At 39.4% G+C, this 13,349-nt stretch overlaps 1 protein-coding gene across 1 annotated transcript; it reads left to right on the forward strand.

Annotated features, from left to right (window-relative positions):
• The first annotated feature begins 2,582 nt into the window (after positions 1-2,582).
• On the forward strand, positions 2,583-4,767 carry LOC130963222 (uncharacterized). Its single transcript, XM_057889358.1, has 2 exons — positions 2,583-3,031; positions 4,641-4,767. Exons 1-2 carry the CDS (start codon positions 2,583-2,585, stop codon positions 4,765-4,767), a joined length of 576 nt encoding a protein of 191 aa, XP_057745341.1.
• Positions 4,768-13,349: the final 8,582 nt, after the last annotated feature.

The raw sequence follows: 13,349 nt of genomic DNA on the forward strand, positions 1-13,349 counted from the left end.
CAAAGGCCCAACTCAAGGCTTGAAGATCATTTGAAGAAAGTGTATAAATAGGCTAGAATTCAAGTTATTCGGGGAGCTTCCCTTTTTAGTTTTCATAGAGCTTTCTTTTCGGTTAGCATTGGGAGCTTACTTTTACATTCTAGCATTGTTGTTTTAATTCAAGAGAATTTGGGAGGAGAATTGATCTCTCTTCTTCCTTGTTCTTGCCAAGCACTTTTTACTTTCCTTGCTTCGGATCTTAGGGAGAGAATTGAAGAAATTCTGTTTCAATCTCACCTTGGATCTTGTTTATTTTCACTGCAATTGAATTTCCATTTCTGTTACTTGCTTCTTCATCTAATTTCCTTGCAATTTACAATTTCCTTGCAATTGTTCTTGTTGGATCTAGGAAGGCATTGAGATCTAGACTTGGTTTTCTAGTCTCTTGGGTCCTGAGATCCGGATTCCCCATTTACCACTCTGTTTATTATTTCCATGCTCATTTACTTTGCTGTTTAAGATCCGGTTCAATCCAAGCCATTTTCTAATTCTCTGCTTGTTGCAATTTTACTTTTCCTTGTTTAATTTCTGCAAATCCAACTCCCAATTCCCTTTACAATTCACGCCATTTACATTTCTTGCATTTTAAGATTTTGCAATTTACATTTCTTGCGTTCTAAGTTTCTGCCATTTAATTTCTTGTTCTTTAAGATTCAGCACTTTTCTCTTTATTTTCATGCCAATTACCCATTCCCTTTACTTTCTATGCAATTTAAATTCTACAAATCACAAATCACTCAACCAAATCTTGATTCGCTTGACTAAATCAACCACTAAACTAAAATTGCTCAATCTTTCAATCCCTGTGGGATCGACCTCACTCCCGTGAGTTTTTATTACTTGATGCGACCCGGTGCACTTGCCGGTGAGTTTTGTGTCGGATCGTTTTCCGCACATCAAGTTTTTGGCGCCGTTGCCGGGGATTGATTAGATTGACAATAATTAAGTGAGGTGGTAGTTTAGATCAATCACTTTTTCTTTATTTTTGACTAACCCACTAACTGTTTGAATTTTTGCCTAAGCTAACTAATATTTCACTTCAGCCATGGATTAAAGTGTTATTGCTTTTCTGGTATTATGTGATTCTTGTGTTTTGCTTGTATGTCAGATACAAGAAGAGAGATCCCTACCTTTCATGAAACTGACGAAAGAATCCTCCAAAGGCTAAGAAGAGAAGCAAGAGAAAAAAATGTTGCTGGAGAAGAAGAATCAGATGAAGAATATCATGAATTGGAGGAACACTCAACAAATCCAACAAATCCACCAGTGAGAATGGCCAACAACAATGGTCAACCCCAGAGGAGAGTCTTGGCTTCATATACATTTGCTAATCCAAGGCATTGTGGGAGTAGCATCCTTACCCCAAATATCGATGCAAATAACTTTGAATTGAAGCCCCGACTCATCACCTTGGTGCAGAACAACTGTTCTTATGGAGGAGGCCCCTTGGAAGATCCAAACCAGCACCTATCCACCTTCCTGAGGATTTGTAACACTATCAAAACCAATGGTGTGCCTCCTGACAGCTACAAGCTATTGCTATTCCCATTTTCTCTCAGAGACAAGGCCACTCAATGGTTGGAATCATTTCCAAGAGACAGCATCAACAATTGGGATGATTTGGTAACCAAGTTCCTTGCCAAATTTTACCCACCTCAAAGGATCATAAGGTTGAAGACTGAGGTACAAACATTTACACAAATGGAGTCTGAACCCATCCATGAGGCTTGGGAGAGATACAAGGCTCTAATCAGGAAATGTCCTCCTGAAATGTTCACTGAGTGGGATAAGCTGCAGAATTTCTATGAGGGCTTAACATTGAAATCCCAGGAAGCTTTGGATCATTCAGCTGGAGGTTCTTTGCAACTCGTGAAAACTGCAGAGGAAGCTCAAAATCTCATCGATATGGTGGCTAACAACCAATACTTCTTCGCTCATCAAAGAAACCGCCAACCATCACAAAGGAGAGGAGTAATGGAGCTAGAAGGAGTTGACACCCTCCTAGCTCAAAACAAGATAATGCAGGAGCAGATTCAACAACAATTTGAGCAGATGGCTAAAAAGATTGATAGCCTGCAAGTTGCAGCAGTGAATACAAGCCAACCATCAACCAAATGGGGCAAAATAAAGAAAACCAAGAAGATCAGCAGCAGGAACAACCTCAATATGTGCATAACCGAAGCTCCGGCCAAAATGAAATCTATGGTGACATTTACAATCCATCCTGGAAGAACCATCCAAACATAAGATGGGGAGATAACCACACTCAAAATCAGCAACCATGGCAACAAAATTCAAACCAAAACAACTCAAGAAACAACCAAAATCACAACCAGCAAAACACTAACCCCAATCCATATAGAAAACCCCAAAACAACCACTCAAATTCTAGCTACTGTCCACCCAATAACCAAACCACTAACCAAAACACCCACCATCAACCTTTAACACCCCACAACCAGCCACAAACATCACAAGACACTCAAAGGATCTCCAACTTGGAGACATTGATAGAAAAGATGATGAAGCACCAAGAGACAATGATGGAGAAACTCATGAAAAATCAAGAGATGGCAAGACAAGATCAAGAAGCAGCAAGAAAAGATCAAGAAGCAGCAAGAAAAGATCAAGCCACAACAAGCAAAAACCAAGAAGCTTCAATAAAAAATCTCGAGAGGCATATGGAACAAATGGCTAAACGAATTACAGATGCATCCCCAAGTGCCACTCAAGACCACCCAAGGGACAAAGGAAAAGCTACAAAGTGGGAGGAGTGTAAAGCAATCATAGTGGAAAGTGAGAAGAAAGCCATCAATCAGGAAGAACACAACAGAGAAGTTCCACAAGAAGAGACAGAAGAGAGAAGTGAAGAGGATCAGAAAATCAAGAATGCAAAAAGCTCAAAGAGAGATAAGGACATTCTTGAAACACAACTACAAGAGAAGAAGGAAAGGGTGAAGCCACATATCCCCAAACTTCCATACCCTCAGAGGTTCAAAAAAGAGAATGAGGATAAGCAATACTCAAGGTTCCTGGACATATTCAAGACCCTCAGCATCAATATTCCTTTCTTAGAAGCACTTGAACAGATGCCAGTGTATACCAAATTTATGAAGGAAGTGCTGACAAAGAAAAAGTCCCTAAAAGAAGGACAAATTGTTGAGATGACAAAGGAATGTAGTGCTATTCTCCAAAGAGAGTTACCAAAGAAGAAAGATGATCCTGGGAGTTTTTATATACCTTGCACTATAGGAGACATAACAATTGAAAAGTCATTCTGTGACCTTGGTGCAAGCATAAACTTGATGCCTTTGTCTCTAATGAGGAAACTTCGAATTTGTGAGCTGAAATCCACACGAATACTCCTTCAAATGGCTGACAAATCCATCCAGCAAGCAGTTGGAGTTGTAGAGAATGTGCTGGTAAAAGTGGGAAAATTTCTTCTCCCAGCTGATTTTGTCATTCTGGATATGGAGGAGGACCCTAACACCCCCATCATCCTAGGGAGGCCTTTCCTAGCTACGGGCAGAGCACTGATAGATGTTGAAAAAGGGGAATTATTGCTGAGAGTGCATGATGAGCACCTAGCATTCCATGTTTTTAAAACCCTGCATGAGCCCACTCAAGAAGAAGATTGTATGAAGGATAAGGCCAGAGATCAAAGCTTGAAGGAGGCATTCAATGAGTTAAATCCAAAACTTCTAAATCCACGATTGAAAGAAGTAGAGATGGTGCAACAAACCAAAGAAGTCAAGGAGGAACTAGATCCAAAACCCCCAGATGACAAATTCAGCATCCCAGATAAAGAACCACCAAGGCAGGGAGTATCTCTTGAGAAAGAAAAGAAGAAGAGGCCAAAAGGGTGGAGAAACAAGAAGATCCCTACTGAAGGCTTTTCACCAGGGGATAAAGTGGTGTTAAACACCCAACCAATGAAGGTGTCTCAACAATTATCTGAATACTACACTGTGAACCGGGTCCTTTCACTTGAACACCTAGAGATCATCAAAGAGAAGACTGGAAGAAAGTTCACAGTAAGAGGAGAAAAGTTGAAGCACTATGATTTTCAACCCCCATGATCAAAGAATGAAGGATATCAAGCTAGTGACATTAAAAGAGCGCTTGTTGAGAGGCAACCCAACCTGAGGTAATTTTCTCTTCATAGCTAATTTAATAAAAGAGTTGAGTAGATTTCTATGTATTGCAAAGAGCTAAGTTTGGTGTTGCACACCAAAATAGTTAAGGGGTGAATGTTGGATGCTAAGTTTGGTGTTCCACCAAAAATTTCATTAAGAACACATTGCACCCTCAGCATGATCAGTATCGGCTCCAAACCATCAGAGAAACTGCTTAACAATTGTCATGTTTCTAGTTTTTGGTTGTTTTCTGGTTCATAGTTTGTTTCTTAGTTCATAGTTTATTTCCTTAATAAAAGTACTTGATGTTTCATGCATGTATTTATTTTGCTACATATAGAAGTAGGCAAGGAACTAAGTTTGGTGTTCCCACACCAACTTAGGTTCACAGAATCACAAGCATACATGCATGCTAACTGCCTCTCAAGTGCTTGGGGAACAAGCAACTTTCAATATCTTTTGTAGGAAGTCATTCAATCTCTTGGAGGAAAAAGTACATCATCATGGACAGAGGAAGGATATAGAACCCAACAATGATGATGACACAGAGGAAACAAATAGACTCCAAGAGGTTGTATTGTTCTCTGACTGATTCTAGTTCAAGTATGTTAATTGAAAGTGCAAATGTCCCCTGTTGATTAGTGTCTTCTTAGATTCATTTACTGTCTGCGAGTTTGTTTGGTTTCATGCTATTATGGCTTACTAGTCTAAGTGCTTGATTCACTTTCATCTTACTTCAATTATATGCTGTGTTCCTCATGCTTGAATAAAAGAAAAATAACTGTGAAATAGAGAAAGAGTAAAAGTCTAGCATGATATGAGACAAAATGAGGTTATGTGGTGGTATGTGCTGGTTCATTAGTTGATTTATGAATAAGGCTGAATGTTAGCATGACTATGTGATATGAACTTGAGTTACATTTCATGAGACTTGACAAAAGAAAAAGGTCCAAAATAAAAGAAAGAAAATGCAAGAAAAAGAAGCAAAAAGAAATAAACACGGATGGGCATCAATAGCTTGAGATTTGGATATATGCCTGTGATGCTTTTTGTACAAAGATAAGCTTGGATAACTAGGTTCTAAGGGGTGCTTCATCACCCGGCAACTTGGGTTAACTAACCCGGGATTGCTAACCGAAAGTCCACCATCAAGAGCTACTTTGAGACAAAGCATTTAGTAACCCAAAGAGGTGCTGGGCATCAATTTCCAAAGAACTAACAGAGATGAACAAAACAAGCTAAATGCCTGTGATGTGTGTGTGCTAAGGAGAGGCTTGAGCAAGTAAGTCCATAGGGGTGTTTCAACACCTAGCATCTTGAACCAACTGGGGCGGGAATGCTGGCTGAAAGCTTACTCTAAAAAGTTGCCTTACCATATAGCATTAAGCCTCAGCCAAGAAAAGAACAAGAAAAGCTAAGGACCAAGCTAATAACAAGTCTCATTTTTTTTGTAATTCAAGTAAGGATCCAAAGGAATGTTGATGTCTCATCCCCAGAATAAAAATCCCTAAGATACCATGCATAAAAACTCCATTTACCAGTATTCAATGTCTTCCAATAAAAGGCTTATACACTTCTCTGCTTCTAGTAATTTTTCTTATGTTTTACTGCTTGCTTGGGGACAAGCAAGATTTAAGTTTGGTGTTGTGATGACAGGTCATCTTAGCCTAGTTTCACTAGCCTTTTTCTTTTGTTTTCAATTGAATTATGTACTTTCTTGAGCTCTAAGCAAGCCAATTTGGGTAGATTTTCATGCTTCCTTTGATTGAATCAACCATAGATGAATTAATGCAATTTCATGAGGTTTTATGCTATATTTGTTACATATTGTGAAAGAATGAATATCTCATGATTTTGAGCATAGCTTTGATATGTGTGGTTGATTAATGATAGGTGAAGAAAGCTTGGAGAAAGGTTGAAGCAAGAAGGAATGGCTAGGAGCAAAGAGAGGACAATGAAATAAGTGAAATTGAACCAGGAAGCATAAAGTTGGACTTGAAGTTAGCCCTCAAACTTTTGCACAAACTTTTGGGTGAAAAGTTAGACACAAAGTTAGACCCCTAACTTGGAGGCTAACGTGAGAATTTGAAAAACACTCCTGGGCTACTCAACGTTTGCGCCAACGTTAGCCCCCTAACTTGGAGGCTAACGTTGGCATGAAAAATTTGTCCATAGGTTCCTCACGTTTGCGCCAACGTTAGCCCCCTAACTTTTGGGCTAACGTTGGCACATGAAGTTGTAAGGCTAGGGGGCAAAAGTTTGCGCCAACGTTAGCCCCCTAACTTTTGGGCTAACATTGGCGCCATTGGTGCATTAGGAAGGGCCAACGTTGGAGCAAAAGTTAGACCCCTAACTTTTGCACCAACGTTGGCATCAGTAAATTTGGCTATCTGATATGAAAAGTTTGAGCAAAAGTTAGACCCCTAACTTTGGCTCAAACTTTTACTCCAACTTCTACAAAAATCCAATCCGGTTCAATTGGTTCACTTTGGTTCCTCTCCAAACTTCAAGAGCAATCAACCAAGGCCTCTTTCAACCCAATTCCACCAAGAGCAAAGGCCCAACTCAAGGCTTGAAGATCATTTGAAGAAAGTGTATAAATAGGCTAGAATTCAAGTTATTCGGGGAGCTTCCCTTTTTAGTTTTCATAGAGCTTTCTTTTCGGTTAGCATTGGGAGCTTACTTTTACATTCTAGCATTGTTGTTTTAATTCAAGAGAATTTGGGAGGAGAATTGATCTCTCTTCTTCCTTGTTCTTGCCAAGCACTTTTTACTTTCCTTGCTTCGGATCTTAGGGAGAGAATTGAAGAAATTCTGTTTCAATCTCACCTTGGATCTTGTTTATTTTCACTGCAATTGAATTTCCATTTCTGTTACTTGCTTCTTCATCTAATTTCCTTGCAATTTACAATTTCCTTGCAATTGTTCTTGTTGGATCTAGGAAGGCATTGAGATCTAGACTTGGTTTTCTAGTCTCTTGGGTCCTGAGATCTGGATTCCCCATTTACCACTCTCTGTTTATTATTTCCATGCTCATTTACTTTGCTGTTTAAGATCCGGTTCAATCCAAGCCATTTTCTAATTCTCTGCTTGTTGCAATTTTACTTTTCCTTGTTTAATTTCTGCAAATCCAACTCCCAATTCCCTTTACAATTCACGCCATTTACATTTCTTGCATTTTAAGATTTTGCAATTTACATTTCTTGCGTTCTAAGTTTCTGCCATTTAATTTCTTGTTCTTTAAGATTCAGCACTTTTCTCTTTATTTTCATGCCAATTACCCATTCCCTTTACTTTCTATGCAATTTAAATTCTGCAAATCACAAATTACTCAACCAAATCTTGATTCGCTTGACTAAATCAACCACTAAACTAAAATTGCTCAATCCTTCAATCCCTGTGGGATCGACCTCACTCCCGTGAGTTTTTATTACTTGATGCGACCCGGTGCACTTGCCGGTGAGTTTTGTGTCGGATCGTTTTCCGTACATCATATATATGGAAGATGAAGCAGTAGGTGTACAACGTTATGAGTTGTGGGTGTTTTGTTCCTTGCGAACGGGTTTACGATCATTAGGCTTATGATCGGATATGGGGATTGTAAAGTGCTTGATGGAATTGGAAAGTTGAAGCTTTGAGGTTGAGATGAGATTAGTGTGCGGATGTTGAGCTCGTCGTTGTACCCTCATCCTGTCTTATAACCTTCAATGCCTTGCATTACTATCACATGTTTGACCTATGTCACCTTTTGCATCGAGCCATCTTGTAATGTTTGCTTTGCACTCACACTTCTACCTTTGCATCCTTATGCATATGACAATCAAAGTATTTGAAAACCGTATATATGTTTATATTTTGAGATATTTTTGCTTCTTCCTTAAATGTGTTTAAGGGTGAACTGTTATGAAATTCCTTTCGTTTTGTATCAATTTTCGAGGGCGAAAATTTTTATAAGGTGGGTAGAATGTAAGACCCAAAACTTTTGAAAAGTCTTATTATGATCAAGTCTCAAATCAAATGGTTATTTGTAACCTTACTTTCAGAAATTATTTTATTAAAGATAATTAAGGCAAGTTTTGATTTATTGAAATTGAGACGAGTTATGATCTTTATCCAATTTTATAATTATTGGGTTATTTTCTATATTTAAATTATAAAGTTGGCAGTTATGAAATAATATGGATTTTACATGATTTTGATTAAATGAGTAATATTTTAAATATTAGTACTGCTATTTTGGAATATGAAGAAATTAAGCATATTATTTCTAATTATTTGATTTGGGTATTTTATTGAAAGTAATTTGTAAAAATAGAAGAGCAAATAGTATTTTTCCATATACTATTAGTGTTGGATTTACATTGGATTCTAATGATTATATTATTCCCAATTTTATGTGAAATTACCAGAATGCCCCTAACCCTAATTTTTGAAAATGAAACCTAACCCTGAAACCCTAACCTATGACCCGGTCCCCTTCTCACCCAACCCAGCAGCAGCCCACACGGTTTCCTTCCTTCCCCTTTCCATGAGAGTAAGGAAACAGAAGCAGAAAACAGATCAAAGAGGGAGGGAGAGGAGCTGCGATCGGAAAGGGAGATGGGTCACGCTGCTGCCGCCGTTCAGTTCACCACCATGCCGCACCATCACCAGCCTTGCTTGCCCTGCCGCTGTGAAGCTCGTCCCTGTTGAGTCGCCGCCGCCAGTGCTAGGGTATAATGCCGCCTGACACCGTTGCGAACTTCCTCGCATTGGCCACCGAAGTCGCCATTGCCGTCGCGGATGAGAGAAAGCAAGGGGAGAGAGATTGAGAGGGAGAAGGATGGTGCGTCGTTGGAGCCAGCCTCGTCGCGCCGCCTCTGCTGTCCGTGTCACCGCCGTTGTCTGAGCTCGTCACCGGCAGTCGCCGTCTCTGCCCAGCGTCGCCACAGATGGTGGGTCACCGAAAGAGGCCACCGCTGATGCCGTCGGGAACGGCCATAGAAGCTGTCTTCGCTGGTGCCGATGAAGGCGCGAACGGAGGAAGAACGCGCTCGTGGGGGGCTTGCGGAGAGAGTGAGGCGTGATGGTGGTGGGTGGTTCCGCCGCCCTTGCTTCCGTGCCGTCAGAATCTGCCGCCATGGCCGCCGGAGCTCCGGGCTGAGCTTCTGCCACTTGAGACATTGCTGGCCATTTCGAGCCACTCCGCCGTCTCTGCTGCCGGAGAATGCAGCTCGGTCGCCGGAAAACCACTGCCAGTAAGGGTCCTTGCTTTTGGTCTTCATTCCTTTCAATTCCTGGGTCTTTATCGTCATGACGTTGTTGTGCAGTCGCGGTTGTCGGAGTCTTTCATCGCCGCTGCCGCTTGAGGTGGCTGACGGAGCCGCTGCCGGGTTGAGATGGAGCTGCGGCTGTTTTGCTTTGTTAATTCAGTGAGTATTTTACGTTTCGAAACCTCCGCGTTAATGTCTTGTTATGTATATTAAGGTTTTGCGGTATTAATGTGTTAGGAGCCAGAATCTGGTTTGTTTATGCCGCTTGTAGCTGTTTCTGATTTTGGGAGAAACAAGCAGAGCTGAGGTTTTGATTGCCGGTGATTTTGAGTTGAGGACAAAAAGAACTTATGAGGCATTTGGGTTATGGTTTTGGCGTTTTGAGGTAGGGGCGCTTTCCAAAAACTATGTTTTATGTATTGGAATTATTACATATGGATACTGATGTGAGATATTGTGTATTTGGTGATTGTATCTGCCTTATGTATTATTTGATTGACTTGAATGATTATGGATGTTGGTTTGGCTGAGTTGTTGTGTGGCTTTGTGAAATGTAATGTTTTGAGTTGATTCTTTTAAAGCTTTGAAATCGGGTTTAATCCGTTGTGAATTGAATTGAGTTGAGTTGATTTTCTGGACAAGAAAGTCGAATGCACTTTTGAATTCAGCCTGGTTTACTTTAATTGATTTGGTTTTGGACAAATGGATTGTTACTGAACCGTTTCTTTAAAGCTTTGGAAATGAGTTAAAACGGTTAATATTGAGTTGATTTTGAAATGGTATCCTTGAGATACGCCACTGAGGCGATTGTTGATTTAGCTTGCTTTAAATTGATTTTGGTTTTGAGCTGTTGAAAAGGAATGAGAAACGGTTTAGTTGGGACCCGAACCGGGTGGCAAAAGTCCAAGTTTTAGGGGAGGTGCTGCCGAAATTTCTACAAAAAACATAGTCTTGTTTGAAAAGTTATTTAAAAAGGGTTGGATTTGAGAAATTGTATTATTTGATTTATTAAGAGAATATTTATGTTTTCAAGCTTAATTTATTTAGTGAACTTATGCCTTGAGTTCGACTTATTTAGAAATGAACTATTTTTACCGTTTGAATCACTGAAGGAAAGAATGATGCTCTAATATTGGTTTTAATATAAAAAGGAGCTTTCGGTGATTTTTAAAAGAATCTAGACTTTTGATTGAGTAATTAAGTTTGAGGCATTTTGGAAGAGTTAGAAAAATGGGTTCTAAAAAGAAACCTGAAAGTGGTTTGATTCAAATGAACCGGTTCCGTTTCAAATGAGTTGATTTTTGGACCGGGTTGGAACTTGTGATTTTGTATGGCCGGTTTTATAGTAAATTCAGTTTTATTTACTTGAACCGAGAAATCTATGATTTTAAGAGTTTCAATGAATTTTAAGGAATTGATATAGGTTGACCTTCCCTAAAGACTTGGGACTCTGCCGAGAAACTTTTGTTATAAAATCCCATTGTTGGATGGGTGATTTTGAATGCTTTGAAATAAATCCTTAACTTGCCATGGTTTTGGAAGTTTTGGAAAGAGAATGCCGAGAGTGGCTCTGTTTTAAAAAGGGAACTCACTTTGAGTAAATTTGGCTTATGAGCCTGAGATGATTTGAGAAATGAGATTTCTAAAAGCCAAGGCTAAAAAGAGTCGAAACTTGATTTCAAGGAAAAATGAATTGAGAAAATGATTTATGGCTTAAATGCCAATTTCATGAATTTGATGATTTTGAATGTGGAAGTGCTGTTTTGTTGAGAGCCGGATTGGCTGTGTATGTTTATACATATTGATTGGTTCTGGATTGAACCGTGAGCCGGAATGGCTGTGTATGATATGAATATTGGCTGGTTCTGGAATGAACCGTGAGCCGAATGGCTGAGATGGATGGTGATCCATGGATGAGATTGAATGCATGTTTATGCTGAATCATTGATAAATGTGAATGTTGCACTTCCACTATCTGAGATACGGGTTTCCCTGGGTAGTAGCAGTGGCTAGCCACCATGTGCTCCAGGTTGAGACTTGATACTCTGTTGACCCTATGTCGTAAGTGTGGCCGGGCACTGTAAAAGTCCCGGATGAGCTCGCCCCCGAAATATTCACCAGTGAGGGTGATGGATATGGATCATGTTTATGATCAAGTTTATGATGAGTATAACTCGAGTTGGGGATGCGCGACAGATGGACGGTCCAATGGTTAGCTACCAGGACTTGTCGGGTTGGCTCTATAACCGACAGATGATATCATCAGTCACTAGGGACAGGCATGCATCATATGCATCTATGTGACATTGTTTGGGTGTGCATAATGTACTTGTTTTGCCTATGTGATTAATTGCTAATTGTTCTACTTGCAATAACTGTTTGTTGTGCTTGCATCCTCCTATCTGTGTTTGCAACTGTAACTCTGTTGGATTGTGGTGATTTGGTTGAAGGTTGGATTGTTTGGGCCTAAGGCCGTGGTTGGATTGTTTGGGCCTAGGGCCGTGGATGGAATGAGATGAACTGATGGTTGATTTCGGTTTTGTAGTTCTGGTTTGGAATACGATATGAAAGGCTATTTGGTTCAGTATAGATAAATCTTTTTGAAATGCTTTGATGTTTTGAGAATTGAACAGTTCCTCTTTCAGAATAGATTCCTGACTTTACTTTATTTGTAAACTGTTGTTTTGAAAAGAGGCATAAGATGGTTATTAATCACTGGTACGGTTTATCTTCATGTATCCTATTACAGTAATTCCCAAAAACCCTCTACTGAGAACCCTTTCGAGGATGATGTTCTCACCCCTTACATTTTTCCCCTTTCAGGATATGGGCGCAGAAGTTACGAAGAATTTATTTAATTATTGTTGTGATGCTCTGTATGACCTTAGTTATTATTTATTGTACCCTCGCCTTTATCTTGATATATTCTGTAAGAGGAATAGGAATTGTATTGGTTAATGTTTGTAATATTACTTATATACATGTATGTATATATATGGATGTATCTTTTAAGAGTTTTTGTAAGTTGTATGGTATCTATGGATGTTCTTTGTCGAACGAAAGTATTTTTGGGAGCGGTATTGCGGTTTAAAGTTTTAAACAGGCTCATATTTTAGTATTAATTAGTATAAGTGTCGTCGTAATGTCCGAGCTATCAGAGTTGCGCAGCCGGAAGCGTGAGCTTTGGTAGTTAGGGTGTTACAATAACTATATCTGAATTTTGAGGGAAAAATTCCTTATTAGGTGGGTAAGATGTAAACCCCATAAAATTAGCAAATAATTAGTCAAAAAATTAAATTTTAGTTAAGAAAATTAAATATGTGAATTTTATAATAAAATAGGATAGCCCCTTTAATCAAAATACCATAATTTTCCGCTCCGAGCTCCAATCGCCACACCGTTCGCAGCCACGCATCGAGCTCTACATTTATGTTGGATCAATTTTACCAGTAAGCTCCAATTCCATCTCATATTTTCTACCCTCTTTTCTATTCTTGAAATTGAACCCTTATAGTGAGATTTTGCCAATTTGGTGTTTTGGGTTCAATTTAGCTTACGGAGCTTATCGGATTTGAGTTGCTATGCGTGTGGGTACGGTAAGGACAACCTAAACCCTAGCCAAATCTTGAATTAATTATGTGAAACCTGAAATTGAGATATACATGTGTATTAGGTGCGAATTAAGTACATATATATGCATTGGAATTGAATTGTGGGCACTTGGAAGCTTGGTGGTGATTGGAGCTAACATTGAGGTTGATTTATCAAGCTTGTGGGGGCTGTATGTATAGCTAGTGTGGCTGCCTTGGAGCAAATGCGGTGGTCGGCCAATGTTTGGTTTAAGTTTCGCGCGTTTAATATGTAAGGTTGTGTGAAAACTTAGGCTAGAGAACTATAGGATAAATTGAAAAGGGTTTTATGC

Source organism: Arachis stenosperma, chromosome 2 (genome assembly GCF_014773155.1).
Source record: "Arachis stenosperma cultivar V10309 chromosome 2, arast.V10309.gnm1.PFL2, whole genome shotgun sequence".
Taxonomy (NCBI): domain Eukaryota; kingdom Viridiplantae; phylum Streptophyta; class Magnoliopsida; order Fabales; family Fabaceae; genus Arachis; species Arachis stenosperma.

What these genes read in the sequence shown, in the direction of transcription:
- LOC130963222 (XM_057889358.1), top strand. Translation starts at nt 2,583, where the DNA reads ATGGAGAAACTCATGAAAAATCAAGAGATGGCAAGACAAGATCAAGAA. An exon ending in AAACTTCCATACCCTCAGAG is followed by an intron (nt 3,032 to 4,640) that starts GTTCAAAAAAGA and finishes TATCTTTTGTAG; the next exon opens with GAAGTCATTCAATCTCTTGG.